Raw genomic sequence first — 18,366 nt, 5'->3', positions numbered from 1 at the left:
TCTGCTCTACAAACTATGATTTCTAGAGGCAGTGAGATGCTGTGAGATGCTGTTAGAGAGCACGAACGTGGGTGTAGGTGGTCCGGGGTGGCCTGTCGCAATCGAGAGTCAAGGAGGAAAGGGTGCACAGCGTTCAGCGTTGCCAATACAAGACTGCGTGTCTGCTTCGCGTGTTTTCAAAAATTCTCGTTTCGCTGGTCCCAAGGAAAAAAAAGTATAAACTCGGATGTCGGACAAACATCTTCTGAACTTCAGTCAGCCCCAACCAGGCATAACGTTAGGTCAGCGAGCTGGACTTTATACGGATTTCTTTTCCATTTTCCGTTTTGATTTTACAAGGGGATTTTTTTCTGGTCAAACATTCGTGATTCGTGATTAATACCGGGGAGTTTTTTTTTTTGCAGAGTGCTGCCCATGTCTGGATGACTGCGACTCTCAGTTGGTCATCTGAAGAAGACATACTGTAGGTGAAGGAAGGCACAGCCCTTTCCGGCGACACGGTCGATCGACATAAGCAATCGTGAATGTAACGATGAATGAGCGATATTTTATTTTACACGGTATAATGAGAAGCACGCCAGTTGAAGGAAGACAAGTCTGATAATATTACTAGAATGATCGAAGGGCGATTGGGCAAACCAGGTCGGGCCCACTCAGTGTCCGAAGAGGCGCAATAATAAGAAAGTGATGCTGCCAACAAAGCGTACAGCTGACAGTCCAGCGGTCGACCAGAAGATCGCCGACTGATACGGATTGATCACAGGCTCGCCCCTGCGAACTGCCCCTGCGTAAATGTGATTACGCACGTACTTGTTCCACCACGTGCTGGTGAAGATAATGACGACCAAGGCGTTGGTGCACATCCAGATGAGCACCAGGTTGGTACGGAAGTTCTTGGCGTGATCTTCCTGTCGCGTTGCCTTGTCGCGCTTCTGCTTAACCTCGACAGTGGGCTGTGAGAGCGTCTGTCGGTAGTGCGTCCACAGCTCTTCGGCGTCGGCAGCTGAAGTGGGGATTTTGACATCGACCATTTCGCCCTTGCCGTCCTGCTTCGAGTTGCAGCCCGTAGCACCGCCCAAGTCGGTCGCCGGACCGTTCGACTGTTTGGTGCCCCAAGAGAGATCGTTGGTGTTGCACATGGAATACATGGATAAGATGATAACGTAGGTCGGGGTCAAGAAGAGATATTGTACGAAAGATGTTAGCATGTGCCAAGGCTCGAGGTGCAACAAGGAGCATAGCAACCACATGACGTAGGTCGCCGCGAGCGAAATGACGATATCTCGGAATCCCGAGGTCTTGAACAGTGTCTCGAGATTGTCGACGCGCCACCCGTTGGTATGTGTGAGTCCAGCTGCATCCAACGCCAAATAGATGGTGTAGCCAGCTGCATACAAAGCGAGTCCCATGATGAGCGCAAAGATGATGATGGCGGACGTATATGCAAAGTTGGAACCTTGAGGCCGGTTGCCCAGCGAACAAACGAGCACGACGATGACCATAGCAATGAAAATGTTTTGAAAAATCTCGACAATAGCAGCGCCCTGGCCGCCGAATGGATCGCTACCTTCGGTACTGGTCGATGCGCTGAGCAAGAAGTAAAAGGCAAGGAAGAAGTTGGCGATGCCGAACCAACTGAACACAAGCAGGACGAGATTGTAAATGACCTGGAAGAGCAGCCAGAGCTTGCGAAGGAAGGGCTGGCCAGATGTAAAGATGCGGTACCAGTGCCACACTGCATAGTACGAGGCAAAGAGCGAACCGTTGAGCCAGCGTCGACGCTGAGAAATGAATTCGGGCACCCTGTCGGGAACGTCGGTGTAAGCTTTGGCCGACTTGACATATCGTAGAAGCCATCCTTCGCGCTCTTTGGTGACGAGCTCAAAGCAAAGAATACGATCTTCAGCAAGGTACATGTTACCCTCAAAGATCGAGTTGCTCCCTTCGCCCGAGTGCAGCTTCTCGCCCTTGAAGTACATCTCCAGAGGCCGGCCAAGGAGTGCCTTGTATCGATAGGCCGAGAACGCACCGGGAAGCACCGAGATAAAGCCAAAGACCGACTCGGTGGGTTTGTCGAGGATGTTGGACATCTTGTACTCGAAGTTTTGTGAGGCGACGAGCGGATTGAAGAGCGCGGTGCAGCCACGTCCCGTGTCGACACAGATCTCGCCACAGGCACCGCCAACACGGTGATGTTTGTCGAACGACTTCCACAATTCGTATATGCTCGTGCCCGTCGGTTTGGTGCCTACGTCCAGGAGGATGCAGACGTTGGGTTTGAGCATCTGGCAAAAGGCGTTGAAATACCATCGATGACTGTTGAGCTTCTTCTTGTTTTGTTCCTTGAGGCAGAAGACGACCTGGATTGGACAAGGCGTTACTTTGACCTCCCCCTTCTCGGTGATTTGGACGCGAGTGGTGTACTCAAAGATGTGAGCCTCGACGGGTTTTTTCAGGACGTGATCCTTCATGACACCTTCGTTGTAGCAGCCCATCAAGCCGAGCGCCTTGAGCATGCGCTCGTTGGCCTTTTTGCGTCCGTCAGCTACAATGATGACGACCACTTTTTTCCATGCGTCGGGACCCCACGTCTTGGAGCGTGTGCGGCTGCAGAGGTGGGCAATGTTCTTGATGACACCGCCCATGGTTCTGGCGAATAGCACGTCGTCTTCGTTGTAGCAGGTGAGCACGATGGCCATCTCAGTCTCCCTGCCGTACAGCCAGGGACGAAGCGTGTACTTCTCCTCGATGAAGCGATCCGGGTCCGAGGTGCAGGCCTGATAGCGCATCTCGCGGAACTCGGGATTGTTGGTGGTGGATTTGCTGATACTGCTGGCGACGGGAATGTCGAGGACGAGGTTGCCGTCTTGGAGAGGGATGCGCTTGACGGTGCGCTTGCGCATGATGCGTTCGCGATTCTCGCGAGAATAGGTCGAGTCGTGATGTTGCATACCGGGCATGGGTGCGGCAGCGATGAGCGCACCAGGCGCGCCAAGCCCTGCGATGGACATGTTTGGCTCGGGCATGCCTGTGGCGTGCATCTCATACTCGCCGTAGGGGCTGGGTGGGTAGGCTGGCTGAGCCATCTGAATCGTGGAGTGAGAAGTAGGCATGTTGTTGTAGGGCATGGAGGGAGCGCCAGCGTTCCAAGCACCAGGTGGTTGGTTGCTGTGCTTCGAGTGAATGCTCTTTTCGTCATCTATAGAGTGGTAGCCACCTGCGCCGGGCCTGCCGGACTGGTAGCTGTCGGAACGCTGGAATGCGGCTGCACCGCCGTAAGGGTAATGCTGCTGCATGACTTGGTCGTCATACAAGGGCTCGCGCACGCCTAGATCGATGCTGTGTTGAGAGGGATCGGCGTCGAGCTGACCGGAACCAGGAAGTGGGGCAGGATCGTAGAGCGGCGCGGTGGGAGCTGTGTCGTAGGAGGCGTTGGGATCCCAACGACTTGGATGATTGCTATTTGGTGCGTTTGGTGCGTTCCGATGGGAAGAATAAGAAGGCCGCGAAAAGGCGTCCTGAGCGTAGGAAGAGGAAGATGGAGGAAGCGCTTGGCTTGGATCGGAGCGTTGTCGAGCTGCAGAGAGGTTTGAGGGAACGGGAGGTATGCCTTGGTTGGTGTAAGCGGCAGGAGTGTGGGATACAGAGCGACTACCTGACGAATTGGATCTGATTCTGGATGGTTGCCTGTTGTGCGGAGTGAGATGAAGCAAAGGTGGGTTAGACGGATGAATCAAACTTGGGATTCGCAGTGAGAAAAGCAACGATGATATGCAGAGCGTGTGCTACGGGTAGAAACAGGACTCACCTCTGTGGCTTGACAGGAGCGGCCTGATACTCGGGCTGTGCGGCGTCGTAAGCAGCATGATAGAGCTGCTGCTGATGGTATGAATGATGATCGTATCCGGAATGAGCTTGGTCGGTGTAATACGGTTGTTGTTGGTCTTCGTAGGAATCGTGGGGCTGACCAGGGCCGCCCTGGCGATGGTAGTGGCTCATGACTTGCAGCTGTGTTTGGCGCACAGGGCTGCAGTGTCAGGGGCTTGTTTCTGGTGGACGCGCGCGCGGATAAAGGAGACGGGTCGAGCCTTGACGATGGAGATGAAGGGAAGATGAGGCCGGCGTGATGAAGGTCAAGGAGAGATGACTGAGTAGCTAGGCATCGAGATGTAGGCGTTCCTTTATCCTGTCACAGACCAGGCCTATCCTGATGGGAGAGAGGGAGGGAGAGAGAGAGAGAGAATGACTGAACGAGAACATGACTATCGGCAGTGAACAGCGAACGGTGACGATCTGTGCCAACCCTGCAGCTGTGCTGTCTGTCACACAGGTCTGCATCAGAAGTCACGAGTCGTGCACAAGACCAACAGCATGCTTGATTGAATAATGCTTGAACGCTTGGATGCTCGGAAGTGTGTGCTTGGGTCGGTCCTTGCATGCTCTCACCCGTCACACGTCACAGACCCTTCCGTGTTCCTTTCTCAGTCGCACGCGAGTAGAAGTCACTACTCGCAGCTCCGAATCAAGATTTAATAATTAAGTTAACTATTGTGAATAATTGTGAATCGGGAATGCCAGCACGCAAAGTCACGAGTGCATCCATCGGGTCTTGAACGATTCACGATTTGCGATTTTGAGAGAGAACATCACTCGACTCGCCGTCAGTCACAAGTAGCAACCGCAAGTCGTGAGTCATACAGTACGTGCTGCGTGATGATTTGCGATTAGAGACTGAATGTCAGATCATTTCGTTCTGCAATCGTGAACACACGGATGTTTGCAGATCGATCATAAGGGTTGCTTCAAATTACATCTCCCGATTCGCATTTGGCCACTCGATCAGATCCACGACGCGTTTTCTCCACACGTCACAATTTCGGCTCTCGGCGCTCTTCTTTTTTGGTTCTTCTTCGTCGTCGAACCAGCTTGCACCTTCGCCGCTGTCCAACAATCTCGATACGATTGCTCCGGCAGGCTACAAACATATCCCTGTCGCTACCCTCAGATCTAGAGACGCAAGCTCGAAGCGCCATAGCTCAGTTTGTACGCGAATCGATTCGGACTCAGCAAGTCAGAAGTATTACAGACGGATCCGCTATCGAATACTTGGCTTCTATTGTACATCATGTCAGATCGCGAGGACGGTGGAGAGGAGACGTAAGTTGCTTCAGGTTCTCCCTTGTCTCAACATCGGCTTAATGAGTGCACACAAGTCGGCAATCTGACATAATACATGCTTTGATGCTTCTTGATTCTTGTTCTACCGCAGCTTTTATGACGACGAGGAGCCAGTCTACGATGGCGATGATCTCGGAGAGGAACAATTTGACGATGGCGCGGATGGCGCTGCCAATGGTATCGTCCACTCTTCTGCAGGTGGCGATCCTTCCACCTCGATGGCTGGTCAAGCCAATGCCGAACGTATCACGACACCCTACATGACCAAGTACGAGCGAGCCAGGATTCTTGGTACGCGTGCTCTTCAGATTTCGTAAGTTTCACCGTGCCGCGTCTCAACCCCACCCTTTACCAGAATGGGCTGGTGTGCTAGCCAGTTTAGGTGAATCACCATCAGTGTTTTCAGCCACCAAGCTGACGATCCTTGTTCCTATGTTTGATGGCATTTCAGCATGAACGCACCCGTACTTGTGCCTACCGAAGGCGAGACGGACCCATTGGAGATTGCCATGAAGGAGCTTGCCGCCAAAAAGATCCCTCTTGTCGTCAGAAGATATCTTCCAGATGGTAGTTACGAGGACTGGACGGTCAGTGAGCTCATCGTCAGCGAGTAATGCATTTCTCTCGGTCAAAACAGCTCGTCACTGATCGCATTGCCTGTGCATGCCATGACGCTGGAGTTAGCCTCCATTCGAACCCATCTATACCTGCAAACTCAACTCGTTCTGGCTCTTGCTACGCATGTGCGTTGTACAACATTGTGCCGCGATGCTGCCGCTTCGAACATCTCCATGACCTCCGAGTCTCGGTCTCTCTTTCCCTGTCTTTTCGTTCCGACATTGTACTTTACTACTTCTCAGACAACGCATTACCCTAAGCGATCGTATGCTGTGGATGCATGCATATCCACACGATTCTCCGGGCCAGAACCAGGTCTGCTAGAACGCACGCAAGAGAACACCGCAGAAATCTGCGGCTCCACAAGATGAGACGTGGTGGCTCGTCCATCTCGAATAACAGACATGCAGAGGTTCGAACGTGCCTTCGCAGCTTCGAAAGCGGGATGAGATAAAGTTGCTGGCGAAGTACGAGTCGCCTTGCTTGTCAGGCATCACTGCTACAAGCGCTCGATCTGGTAATAGCTGCGAGCTTCGGCCTCATCGGAGTTTCTGTTGATGAGACAAGCCTATCCGAGGCTAGCCACATGTCCCTGCCACCTGCCGACTAGACTCGAACGTCATTCAGAACCTTGCTGTAACTCACTTTCGGCCGTTGCACGCAAATGCTTTCTGTCTTGTGTCGTACAATTAGCAACGCGAATGCTTGAGCTGTTCAGAGCAAGCTCTGGCCCGATCTAAACTCTCGCTACGATGCTTTGTTAGGCCGTATAAGCTATACAAATCATATCTTTATTTAACAACTTCGAATTGGTGGCAAGCCTCGGCCGGGGTCGACGTTGAATCACATGATCATATTTTTCGCTCTCGACAGTGATCGGGCATTTTGCCAGAGGGTAATTCCATGCAAGAGGAAGAGGTCAGCTGGTCTCGCAGTCTGACGACCAAAGCGCATATTCGTAATTATCTAAATTGGCTATGACCGCAGTGAATAATTGGTGGCCAAGCCGAGTGACGAAATTGACAGAGAGTCAGCTTGAGCTGGGTGTGGAGCGAGAGATGGAGTGAGCGCTACAAAGCTCGTCTGAACACCTGCTGTTCCTCTCTTCTCTCCCACCAAGTAGCTCTCATTTGATCAAGTCAGGTAGGTACTTCGAAACATTGACATTGCACTGACATCTGCTGGAGATCACTTCAACGCAACAGCATCAGCATAGCAATGTTGGCATTCACTGTTGAGCGACCCGGCATTGGCACCAGTTTTGTAGCTTTTTGGTCATCATTACCATCATCAGCCCCAGCTCTGGCAGCTAGTCGATTCATCTTTGAACGCCAAGGATCTTCAGCAGCGCACGAGTACAGCATTCTCTCGCAGCTCTAATACCAGAACCAATCGCTTACACTGTCTGCATCCTTATTGCACCTGATCATTCATCTACAGCTTTGTCAACATGCGAGCCAAGTGGAGGAAGAAGCGTATGCGCAGACTTCGTCGTAAGCGCAGAAAGATGCGCGCCCGATCCAAGTAAACGGCTCACCTCCTCAACAAGCGTGATCCGTTTACACCTGGTTAATGAAAGCTGGAGCAACTCAACGACTTGGTTTTCTCGCGTTCGGTATCTGCAATGGCTAGTCTTCAGCGATGTCCTCACTGAGGCTGGTCTACTCGTTGGCGTTGGACGTTCCAATTCGGCTCAAGCTTCATCGACCCCCAAACAATCGGCAAACAAAACCTACAAATCTCAAATTCCTCAAATTGTCCTACCGTCGTTGCTTGTCTATGCGACCTCGGCACAGAACATGCCCCAAAAAAATTAAAGCGTTTTCAACACTTTCTTTCTTTCATGATGATCTCGAAGAGGCATTTTATTCGGTCTGTGTTCGTGCATCGCATTGACGTGTTTGCGAGATTTTTACCGCGGTCTACATTGAGCAGCTCCGTGATCACATGCACTCTTGATCGCACTACCAATGCTCACGAGCAGGACGCAGGTCCATCTCGAAAGTCCATGCGGACGGATGCTGTTGAGCGAGAAACAGCCAGGTCTTTGCCATCTGAGGTGGCAACAAGGCCTGTGTGGATATGAAAAAAGAGAGTAGGGGTCGAGAGGTAAGCGATCAGTTGTGGGAGTCTTGATCGCAGTGGTGAATGGATGTGGCTGCACTTACAGAGCCATCGCGGAAACGGCTTCCTTTGGGCATGCCGAGGTATTCGAGCGCGGTATCGGACTCGATGAGGCCGTCGACAATGACGTGGCTCACGTGGATGTTCTTGGGACCATATTCGCGAGCCACCGACTGCGGAACAAGCCGAAAATGCGGAGGTCAGAGGCGCAGTTCTACAAGACCGACTAGCTATGTGGCGTGGATCGATGGTGATTGGTGAGGAGGATAGAGAAACGGAAACGTACCTGGCAGAGCGCTCGGAGGCCGGATTCTGCAAAGTTAGACCGGCGAACAAGAGGCTCGCAAGCGGGTCAGCATCTTGACTAGGGGCCAGAGCAACTACATGCCCTGAGCAATGGGTCCACTCACTACTAGCTGCGAATCCAGCAAACCCTTCTCTACCTCTGGTCGACGACGTAGCGCCAGTCACGATCAAGTTTGCACCGTGTCCGTGTTGCTCGAACTTTCTCAACGTAGCCTGTGCGAAAGTGAAACCGGCGAGGATCGAGCCTTGAACACCATCCTTGACTTGATCCAATCTCTGTTCTAAGAACGGTCCGCGCTTTCGGATCGAGGCATTGTAGCAAGCTGTTCCGAGATTCTTATCGGGCCAATAGTCGCATACTTGCTGGATGGTGGTGGTGATACTATCGTTGTCTAGTGCATCGCATGCGAACGCTGCGGAAAGCCTTTCTGCTCGTACAGGGATCTTGTTGGCCTTACGAAAGGCAAGCGCAGTTTCGTGGAGTGAATCAGCCCAGTTTTCGAGCCGCTGCTTGCTGCGCGATAGGATAGCTGTGATGTAGCCGCGTTGCGCAAACACTTGGGCGATCGAGATTCCCAGTCCCGGTCCGACACCCAGAATCACGACAATGTGGTCTTGCAGCGCAGGGCCGTGCAACAGATCGTGGCCGAGAGGCTCAACAGGTGGATGCGGTGCGAACTCGGGTTGCAGTAGATCGGCACGGTTGCGTCGCGGACTGCTGCTATCGTCCTTGATCGCGCTCCCGCCTTTGGTTGTCATTGTAGCTACCCGCTTGTGTGACGTTGGGTGGGTTGACGACAGAGTTGTCGCTAGAGCAAGCCTCTTATATTCCGCGGCTTGTTAGCAACGCAGAAACCCGATCGTATGTTGCTATGGTCTTTCCGGATCGTGATTGTTGTGATTGTTCGGCTTGGCTTGCTTTCGTTACACAGCTAGTCGCGCCTGGGATGACAAACGTGAAAACGTGAAGCTCACCGCTCGTGCTGCACGCTAGCACGTACGTCTTGTTACCATACTTAGCGCCAGCAAGACAGCTGGACCAAGCGCAATTATCGGCGGCGATATGTTTTGGACCCTGACAACCCATCCGCACATATCACGGATGGTTCTTACTTTGGCAAGAAATTGCCGTTTGTCACCACACAGCTCAAGCTTTAGCGGCGACACTCGGTGCTCCACGCTCTCGAGGTGCAAATCTTTAGCTCACACCCAAAAGTCTCTCGAGTCTCAACCACACGGCTGCTTGGCTTCCAACACAACGACACGCTCTTCAGGCTCCAGATGCATCGTCATAAATATTGCAGCGTTCGTGATAAGGACCTCGGCCATTTGTGATTTGACATTCGTGTGATTCGTGATTAGAGAGACTAAATATCTAACGGCAGAATCGAGGCTTCAAAGCTGTTTCGAGAGCGACATTTTCGGCTGTACATAGCGGAAGCTCGGTCGACCCAACCACCTAAGCAAAACATACCCAATCGCCAAAAAGACGACAGTGATTGCCGCCAGGAAGCCAGCGTTTTCGGCGATGGTGAACCTCTGCAAGTCGTACTGGTTCAATACGTCCTGACCCGAGCTATAACACTGCTGCGAATCGGCACTGCAACTGAATGTCAGCATCTCGAACTCGTTCTGTGCCAACGCCGAGTAGGTGTACGTGATTGGAGACAACCAGTGAAGCCAGATGAACCAAGGTGGAATCGACGAGAGCGGTAACAGGTTACCACCGAACAGCAAAAAGACGACATTGATCACGGGTGCAAAAACGTTTGCCAACTCGATCGAAGATGAACCGCATCCGATGACGAGTCCCAACCCGATCGCCGTTGCCACCTGTAGCAGGTTGATGCCAAGCCAGATAAAGAATGCGCCCGCTGATTGACGAAAGCCCAACATCCAGTAGACGCAAATGTAAAACAGAAGACGTTGAAGCATCTGGTTGGGGACCTCGGTGATGATCTTGGAGAGATAGAACGACGAAATGCGATAAGTTCCAGCCGATCGCTCGCGCAGCATAATGTTGCGTTGCAGAGGAAAGATGGCGAGAATGGGGAAGAGTACAGCAAACGAAGCGTTAACGGGAACAATGAACAGAACTCCGATCCTTGCGAGCGCACCGCCTTGGTCGTAATCCAGACGAAAAAAGGCAAAGCCGATGATGATGAGCAGCACAATGTTTTGTCCAAACGAAGCAAATACGATGGTGGGATCCTTGAAGATGAGCATAGCGCACCGATGCGATAGCACCCAAAGTTCGTGCAGCCACGAGTTGGGCCATGAACCAGCGAGTTCAGAGGCATCGCTGGATTTCGGTACGATACGCGACGCTTTTCGCTCCATCGAGCCAGCTTTCTGCTCGGCGCCAACAGGATCGCTGCTGGTGGTCAAGCTGAGATCTTTGGTGGCTTGAGCACTTAGAAACTCTTGCCCCTTTTCGCGCCATGACGACAGCAGTCCGCGCACCCGTCGTTCAGCTGCATTGGTCTTTTCGTAGTTCTCCGCAATGGTAATGTAAAAATCGGCAGGATTGACGCCTTCCGGAACATTATGTTCGAGCGACGAGAACCATGCAGGCGCCAAAGTGGGTGGGCCCGAGTAGTAAACCTGGCCACGAGTGAGAAGAATGACCCTGTCAAAGTGTTTGAACATGTTCCATGATGGTTGATGGATGGTCATTAGCGTGTAGAGGTCGCGCTCGCGCGTGATCTCTTTGAGGTTCTTGACCAGGTTGAGCGCTGCGAAAGCGTCGAGGCCCGAAGTGGGTTCATCGAGAAGAAGCACGCTGACGTCGGCGACGAGCTCGGTGCCGACGGCGACACGTTTGCGCTCACCCCCCGAGACACCGCGTTGATTGGGACCGCCGATTCGCGTGTCCCTGCATTTGTCAAGTCGGAGCATGCTGATGGTGTCCTGAACACGCTGTTGTCGCTCACGCCTGTTGTACAGACGTTTCGGCAGACGAAGATCGGCAGAGTATTGCAGCGTCTCTTGAACGGTAAGAGCAGAGAACATGAGATCATCTTGCTCGACGAAACCAGTGAGCCGTTTCCATGTGGTGGGATCGCGTTGATTCGCCTGGAAGAGCACCTCTCCGGCGATGTCGGACGACTTGTCGAGACGAGCCGAGAGCACCGAGAGGAGCGATGTCTTTCCTGCACCCGAAGCACCGAGAATGGCGACCATCTCGCCTTTCTCGACATGTCCGCTGACACCGTTGAGCACACGTCGTCTCAAGGGGTCGAGCGGCGGAAGGTGCGAAAAGACTTGGTTGTATTCCTCGAGCGCCTCTTGGTCGGGAGGGGGTGTGAGAGATGCGGTGCCATGCTCTGCGTCCGAAACGTTGTCATGAGAGGCCGCCTTTTCGGTCGTGGCAGTCTTGGCGGAAGACGAGGGTACGGCTGCGTTCATTTTGATCTCTTTGCGACGGGCTTTGGAGAGAAGCACATCATAGGTGATGTCGCGCCAGGAGAAGAGACGATCAGGCGAAATGTTGGCATGCTGGATGGCAGCTGCCGACTGAGAGGTACGAGTGTCGTCCATGAGCGCAGCGTGGGATGAGTTGGACGAGGAGGAAGCAGCAGAGCGCACGTTAAGGACAGGTGCTATCTGGGCGGGTGAGGAGGATGCGTGCGCATCGAAAGGCGGTTGCAATTGCTGTTCCGACATTGCCATGAGAAACGCCCCACGCTTTTGGAGTGGGATGTGAGTAGGCAGGGGGAGGATTGGCAGAGGATGGGTTTAGAGCTCAATCGGAAGGAGGGGCGAGCGAGCAAGGTTGTATTTATGTTTGAAACCCGAAAGCGCGCTGCCTCGGGATCTGATGTCGGTATTTCACTTTGACGCTAGGAGATGCCAATGCGTTGCTTGCGTTGTTGCGAGGTGATGTTCCATGCGACATCCGCGGCGCCTGTGATGCCTGTGATGCCTGTGATGCCTGTGATGCCTGTGATGCCTGTGATGCCTGTGATGCCTGTGATGCCTGTGATGCCTGTGATGCCTGTGATGCCTGTGATGCCTGTGATGCCTGTGATGCCTGCGAGAGATTGAAGAGTGTGGTTGTTCGGCGAGTATGTCACAGCTCGTTTCGTATGCAGGTTCGGAAGACGGAGGGGAGCAAGAGGCTTGACAGGAGTTTTTGTCATGCGTTCTGGATCTGCCTCCACGTGGGCCAACCATGAAGCGTGAACGACTACTTTGGGATTCGCGACTATGAACGGGGTTATCTCAGCAGACGGATTATTGCTTGGATGCAGTGTTGCCCAGTCTGGCTCTTCCTCTCGACACACGCCAGGAACGTATCTTATCGATAGGTTCGGTGTATCCAAAGCCTGCCAATGACACAACAGATCGTAGATTGGCACGAAAGCGAAACACTTATTTCCGAGGATCCTGATGCCGAGGAACCTGATGCTGACAAACCTGGTGCCAAGCAACTCCTGATTGCCATCAACGCCCAACGCGCAGGACAGTCACCAACCACCAATCGCCAATCACGAAACGGCTAAGGTGAGCAAATCACGAATCTTGCATGATTCCGCGGCGGCATTCAAAGATTGTGATTTTGTCCGCGCTCCGCTCGGCTGAAAGCACTCAAATATGCTAACAGCATCCGCGGCATTGGATCTGAGTTGAGTTAGTTCGGGTAAGGGATCACGGATTTGTGCAAGTCAGACACATGTGCAGCGTATGCTCGCGGCTGACCTACAATCACGAATGCCTACCATCGAGCGCAATTTACCGTGATTCATCGACGATTCCAAAAATAAATAACTACATTAAGTCAGTCGTGAGTTAGGTAGCGTTACTTTTTTTACCGAGCTGTGAGTCTGCAGAATATTATTATATTAGATAGTACGAATTCAAGCGTGAAACTTCCGATCTACAGTATATGAATAGTAATAGTCATGCTGTAGCGGTCAACTACAATCACGATTCAGCTGCCATCGGAGCTCGCAGACCTCGACCGAAGCGATACAAGACGGAAGTCGGAAGTCGGACAAATTCGATGCATTGCTTGCCCGTAACCCGCACAGAGCCAAATCACTGTGCTCTCTCTCACACTGGTGCACATCAATCAATCGTAAAGGAGGCGCGAAGAAACAGTCACGAGTGAGAGTTAGAAAGAGGAGAGTGTACTGTACATGCTGAGCTGGCTTTTATTTGAACTGGGTCTCGGTGACACCCTTGCCCATGGCCGACGTTGAGGCTGCCTTGAGAACAGTGTTGAGGCACGCGTCGACAAAGTTGGCGCCCGACCATTTCTGGTGCGTGAGCACATCGCAGCCAATCTCGCGCTCCTTGCGCTGCACCAGCTCGACGTATGCCTTCATGCCTTCCTTGGCAAAGCCGGCGGCAAAGAGGTCCGAAATGTAGGCGTTCGAGTGCAGACCGCCTAGCGTGATGAATTGCCACACAAAGCCGAGCTTGCCCAGGTCCCACACGTAGCTCTGCATCTGCTCCGTGCTCAGCTTGGCAGCGTCCCAGTTGAACGATGGCGACAGGTTGTACGCCAGCCATTGGTGGGGGCGCGCCGCCTTGACTCCCTCGGAGAACTCCTTGGCCTGTGCCAGGATGGGCGACTTGGTCTCCATCCACAGCAGGTCAGCGTAAGGGCCGAAAGCAATGGCACGGTTGATGGCGCAGTCGGTGCCTCCCTGGTAGCGGTAGTAGCCCTCACGAGTTCGGCAGGCGTCCCAGTCAAAGTTGATGTCGACTCCTAGACTCTTGGCCTTGGCCTTGGACTTGATCAGCGAAAGGCCAACCACCTCCTTGCGGAAGGCCTCGGCCTCGGCCTTCTTGCCCTTCTTCTCCAGCTCGGCAGCCACAGCGTCACCGTAGCGGACGGGCTGTGCCTTGGCGAGCCACTCTTCCTCGAGAGCGATGAGCTTGGGGCCATCGGCACCCTCGGCCTCGGCGCGGTTCAAGATGTCGACCAAGGGTTCAAGCTCAGTGTGCGTGGTACCAAGGATGAACGAGTGGTCACGCTCGTCGACGTTGGTGGTGATGAGCGTAGCCGCCTCCGAATCGGTTCGCGCGACAACCAGGTTCTCGACGCCCATAATGTCGTACTGAAGTCGGATGGCAATGAGACGGTTAATGTGCTCCTGGATGGGCACAAGCACCTTACCAGCCATGTGGCCGCACTTCTTGGTACCGGGAGCCTGGTCCTCAATGTGAATACCAGCGGCACCCTTTTCAACAAAGAGCTTGGTGAGCTTCATGACAGCGGTAAGACCACCGTGACCCGTGTCGGCATCGGCGACAATGGGGCGCAGGTAGTCAATCACAGGCGTCTTGGCGCGCTGCTCGGGCGACAGGTTGGTTCGCTCCTCGCGCTGCTTGCGGTCGTGGAAGAGCTGTGCCATAAAGAGATGTTCCACCTTGAGCGGCACCGTGTTGTAAGGGTAGTCAGCCAGATCCGGACCAGGCTCGTTGGTCGACGAGGCGGTCGACGACGACTGCCAGCCCGAAACGTAGACCGTCTCGAGATGCTTGGCCATCTGCGTTACCTGCACAGGGTCGAGCGCACCATACGTGTGCGAGGTGGTACCCTTGGAAGCGTGGTCCTCGAGCAACTTCCAGAGTTTCTTGGCTTGCACATCCGAGGGATACGTCTGCTTGAGCGTGCCTCGTTTCGAGACGACCTGCTCGGCAGTGTAGGGACGCGTGGTGTGGGCGAAGCGCGGGCTCTTCCACCACTGCTTGACTGCCTCGACCTCTTCGGCGAACTGTTTAAGCTCCTGGTCAGCCATGATTGTGATGAGTCAATGGGAGTTGGCCAAGATGCAGAGAGCAACTTGGATTTGTCGGGTTTCTAGATGGATGTATGCGGGGAAGCAAAGGGAATGAGATCGACAGATGACGATCTAGATGGAGGGAACCAAAGAAATGGGTGATGGTGGTACTGGAAACAAAGCAGATCAAGCAGGTTCAAAGTATATATGAGCTGGCCTGTTCGAGCCAAGCCATGTCACCCAAGCATCAGCGGCGGAACATTCAGGAGATCGCCGTTAGCGGACGTGGTTTACAAGGATGCAAAATGCATTTGCACAGCTGTATACGCTGAGCCGGTGCGAATCAACTGAGCAATGCCGGATACAGGCATGAGTGGCACAGGACCGAAATTTGGATCGTGATACACCTCCTAGCAACTCGAGCTAGTTCAGCGTTGAAACCCATCGGCGCAAGCGGCTTGCGCAGTCATGAGTGTGAATCTGAAATTTGGCTGGACAAGGGTTCAAGCTTGCAGGGCCTAAGAAGTTGCGAGCATCTCGACAGGAGAGCGACAAGTGCAGCAGCGTACAGTGGCTTTCTAGCGCCTCGATCCCCGCAAACTTGCCGCTGTGGTTGACGTTGAGAATCGCGTGAGTCATTCGCAGATTTACACCGTCGAGCGACGGTCTGGAAGAAGTAGACTGGTCCGGTGACGCGGTGTGCTGCCCAGAAACCGGCCCTGCTGAGCCTGCAGTTCCGCGTGTGGATGTGGAGAAGGCAACACAAAAATGGGTAACCGCACACCGCTCAAGTGCCTTTGGTTTTTTTTTCGAGATAATCTCCGATCCGTCCGGAAGCGTCACGGCTGTGCGACAATCGCTGAGAGCAAGCGAGCGTGAAAGCCTGAAAGCCTAAAAGCCTAAAAGCCTGAAAGCCTGAAAGCCACTTGCAACTCGTGACGGTTGCAGTCAGGCAATGCTAGTCATAACCGTCCCGAAGCACAATCTGGACCTCACTCATCCACTTGAGCGTGTATAATACTGCAACACTCGATACGACTTGATCTCACGCACTCTGTTTGGGGCTGCTGTAAAGGCGGACAGAGTGCTACGTCTCGGCGTTGTAGCGAATGACCGACCAGAACGGCAAGACCAAGTCGAGGAGCAAGCCAAGTATGTTTAGCAAGGCGAACGTCTGCGGCTCCAAACGGATTTTCGAGGTTTCCAAGCCTGTCAGCTCTCGTCCTGGCAAATCCGAGTCGGTTTTCATGGACTAAGGGTTTTCGGGTGTTATCGTGCGAGTATCTTGAACGTCTTGGGCCGATTTCCGAGATTCGGAATTTTCCGCACAGACATTCGTGACTCGTGACTTGTATGTAGGTAGGTGTTGAGAGCCGACGAGGAAATGGTTGCCAAGCTTGCTTAGCTTTCACAAGCCCTAGTCGCACACCATGGGAAAGCCATCGACATTGTCAAGAGGTGGCAAGGGCGGGCGCGGAGGAGCTGGAGGAGCTGGAGGAGCTGGTAGAGGCCGAGGGCGTGGTGGTCGAGGTGGTCGAGGTGGAGGGCGTAGCTTGGTAGATCGGTACACATCCGCATTCGAAACCGACAGCTGGAGGCCGGACAGCGCAATTGACAAGCCCAGACGAAGAGGGAGTGACAAAGAAAACGCCGACAGCGATGACGCTGAAAACGATGAAAGCGACAGCGATCAAGAGGATGTGGGGGCCGAGCGATTACCGAGGCGACGAGGTGCGATCGAGTCTAGCGACGGAGAGCAGGATGACACGAGCGAAGGAGAGGACAGCGAGGACAACTCGGTGGATGGTGGCAGCGATGTGGAATCGATCGACGTGCCCGTGGCGATGTGGGACTTCAACCACTGCGACCCAAAACGCTGCTCAGGCAAGAAGCTTTCACGATTAGGCCTCATCCAGGAGTTGCGTGTCGGACAAAAGTTTCGCGGCATCGTGCTCACGCCGAACGCCACACAGACGCTGTCACCCGCCGATGCCCATATTATTGCGGACAACGGAGTGGCGGTAGTGGAATGCAGCTGGGCGCGGTTGGACGAGGTGCCGTTTGGCAAGCTCAAGAGTCCAAACGAACGACTGCTTCCTCATATGATCGCCACGAACCCGGTCAACTATGGAAAGCCGATGAAGCTCAACTGCGTCGAAGCACTCGCAGCCGCTTTCTACGTGTGCTCGATGCCAGCGCAGGGAAGGCTACTGTTGTCTAAATTTGGGTGGGGCGAGCACTTTCCCAAGATCAATGCGAGGTGGATCCGAGCGTATCGCGAGTGCAAGGACGCGCGAGAGGTGAACGAGCTGAGCCGCAAGATGATAGAAGAAGATCGATTGGAAAAGGAGGAGCTCAAGAAACGATTCGACGAGGCAGGCGGTATTCAGGGCACACTCGATCGAATCGCCGACGAGGCGGCTGCTGACGACGACCACTACCTTGACAGCCAAGATGAGCGCGAGGCCGAGGAGCGAGCGCTGGAGCAAGACTTTTCCAAGATCGTGCGTGTTACCGATCCGTCTGCCGCCGGCTAAGCCAACCAGATGGTAGACGTAGGGCGTTCTATAGTCACGCTTCTGTTCTCTTCCGTTGTGTTGTTTTGTGTTGTTCTGTTCTTTTCTGCCCCGACATGCACCTTACAGGCATCTGTACTTGTATCATAAAGCATTCACGGTTGTTAGTAAATCTTGCATTCACAGATCGTACCGTCTTTGTTTGGCGCTTCGGTCAGAGTCACGAGTGTGCATGAGATGCCCCGATGTTGAAACGAAGCGCGATCCATTCACCTCTCTCCCGATGCGCAACTAGTGAAAGCGATGAGGCGGCGATCCACGAAACACAGATTTCTTTGACTAAAAACCATCAAATATCGAAGCGTGCAGCGAACCGATCCAACCGAGACAATCGCGAATCGATGACTTCACCGATTCGTGAACCACGATGGGAGCCGTTTTCGATTTTTCTGAATTTTCGATTTTTCTCCCTTTTGTGATTTTTTGTAACTTACTGCAAAATCGCAGCTTTGGATGCTGCGATTGACGTCGATCCAACCCCATCTTCGCCTTTCTCAAAGGCAAAGCCAAAGGCGGTTGGGTCGGTGTTTATGCCACCTTCACGACTAACTTAGTGATTGGGCCCCGCTCGATGTGTTGGTCGAGGTAAGCGAGAGAAGCATATGCACAACCACACATGATAAGCCATGACTTTGCGCGCTAAGGCAAACGGCACTTGGAAACCCGCTCGGTTTGGGTTACAAGGATCTCATCGCGAATCACGAATCACGAATGTCTCGAGCTCGATCGGCTGGGTGAGTTGTAGCGGTGTGTGGTGGGTGAGCAGTGTGCATTCCTGTCTGTGTCGGTCGCTCTTATCATCTCTGGAGGCACATCTTAGATTGCAAGCT

At 53.4% G+C, this 18,366-nt stretch overlaps 8 protein-coding genes across 8 annotated transcripts; 3 read left to right on the top strand and 5 right to left on the bottom strand.

The window, feature by feature from the left end:
- Window positions 1-653: 653 nt before the first annotated feature.
- On the bottom strand, window positions 654-3,999 carry UMAG_04290 (Chitin synthase 2; the record flags this gene model as incomplete). Its single annotated transcript, XM_011392443.1, has 2 exons — window positions 654-3,687; window positions 3,809-3,999. The coding sequence occupies 2 exons, from the start codon at window positions 3,997-3,999 to the stop codon at window positions 654-656; spliced, it is 3,225 nt and encodes a 1,074-aa protein (XP_011390745.1).
- A 1,126-nt stretch (window positions 4,000-5,125) lies between these two features.
- UMAG_10433 (putative DNA-directed RNA polymerase core subunit RPB6) lies at window positions 5,126-5,792 on the top strand (the record flags this gene model as incomplete). The annotated part of the gene is made up of 3 exons (XM_011392482.1): window positions 5,126-5,157; window positions 5,270-5,491; window positions 5,630-5,792. The coding sequence occupies 3 exons, from the start codon at window positions 5,126-5,128 to the stop codon at window positions 5,790-5,792; spliced, it is 417 nt and encodes a 138-aa protein (XP_011390784.1).
- A 1,454-nt stretch (window positions 5,793-7,246) lies between these two features.
- On the top strand, window positions 7,247-7,324 carry UMAG_12350 (putative 60S ribosomal protein L41; the record flags this gene model as incomplete). The annotated part of the gene is made up of 1 exon (XM_011392519.1): window positions 7,247-7,324. The coding sequence occupies one exon, from the start codon at window positions 7,247-7,249 to the stop codon at window positions 7,322-7,324; it is 78 nt and encodes a 25-aa protein (XP_011390821.1).
- Window positions 7,325-7,760: 436 nt separating this feature from the next.
- On the bottom strand, window positions 7,761-8,985 carry UMAG_04288 (uncharacterized protein; the record flags this gene model as incomplete). The annotated part of the gene is made up of 4 exons (XM_011392442.1): window positions 7,761-7,868; window positions 7,965-8,093; window positions 8,207-8,232; window positions 8,331-8,985. 4 exons carry the CDS (start codon window positions 8,983-8,985, stop codon window positions 7,761-7,763), a joined length of 918 nt encoding a protein of 305 aa, XP_011390744.1.
- Window positions 8,986-9,621: 636 nt separating this feature from the next.
- On the bottom strand, window positions 9,622-11,892 carry UMAG_10432 (uncharacterized protein; the record flags this gene model as incomplete). Its single annotated transcript, XM_011392481.1, has 1 exon — window positions 9,622-11,892. The coding sequence occupies one exon, from the start codon at window positions 11,890-11,892 to the stop codon at window positions 9,622-9,624; it is 2,271 nt and encodes a 756-aa protein (XP_011390783.1).
- A 176-nt stretch (window positions 11,893-12,068) lies between these two features.
- Window positions 12,069-12,673, bottom strand: UMAG_04286 (uncharacterized protein; the record flags this gene model as incomplete). The annotated part of the gene is made up of 3 exons (XM_011392441.1): window positions 12,069-12,433; window positions 12,513-12,554; window positions 12,646-12,673. 3 exons carry the CDS (start codon window positions 12,671-12,673, stop codon window positions 12,069-12,071), a joined length of 435 nt encoding a protein of 144 aa, XP_011390743.1.
- Window positions 12,674-13,382: 709 nt separating this feature from the next.
- UMAG_04285 (putative isocitrate lyase 1) lies at window positions 13,383-14,978 on the bottom strand (the record flags this gene model as incomplete). Its single annotated transcript, XM_011392440.1, has 1 exon — window positions 13,383-14,978. The coding sequence occupies one exon, from the start codon at window positions 14,976-14,978 to the stop codon at window positions 13,383-13,385; it is 1,596 nt and encodes a 531-aa protein (XP_011390742.1).
- A 1,412-nt stretch (window positions 14,979-16,390) lies between these two features.
- On the top strand, window positions 16,391-17,497 carry UMAG_04284 (ribosome biogenesis protein TSR3; the record flags this gene model as incomplete). Its single annotated transcript, XM_011392439.1, has 1 exon — window positions 16,391-17,497. One exon carries the CDS (start codon window positions 16,391-16,393, stop codon window positions 17,495-17,497), a length of 1,107 nt encoding a protein of 368 aa, XP_011390741.1.
- Between the last annotated feature and the right edge of the window lie 869 nt (window positions 17,498-18,366).

This window comes from Mycosarcoma maydis, chromosome 12 (genome assembly GCF_000328475.2).
Source record: "Mycosarcoma maydis chromosome 12, whole genome shotgun sequence".
Classification (NCBI taxonomy): domain Eukaryota; kingdom Fungi; phylum Basidiomycota; class Ustilaginomycetes; order Ustilaginales; genus Mycosarcoma; species Mycosarcoma maydis.
The sequence above is the reverse complement of the archived record's forward strand: the minus strand, read 5'-3'. Positions and strand labels throughout refer to the sequence as shown.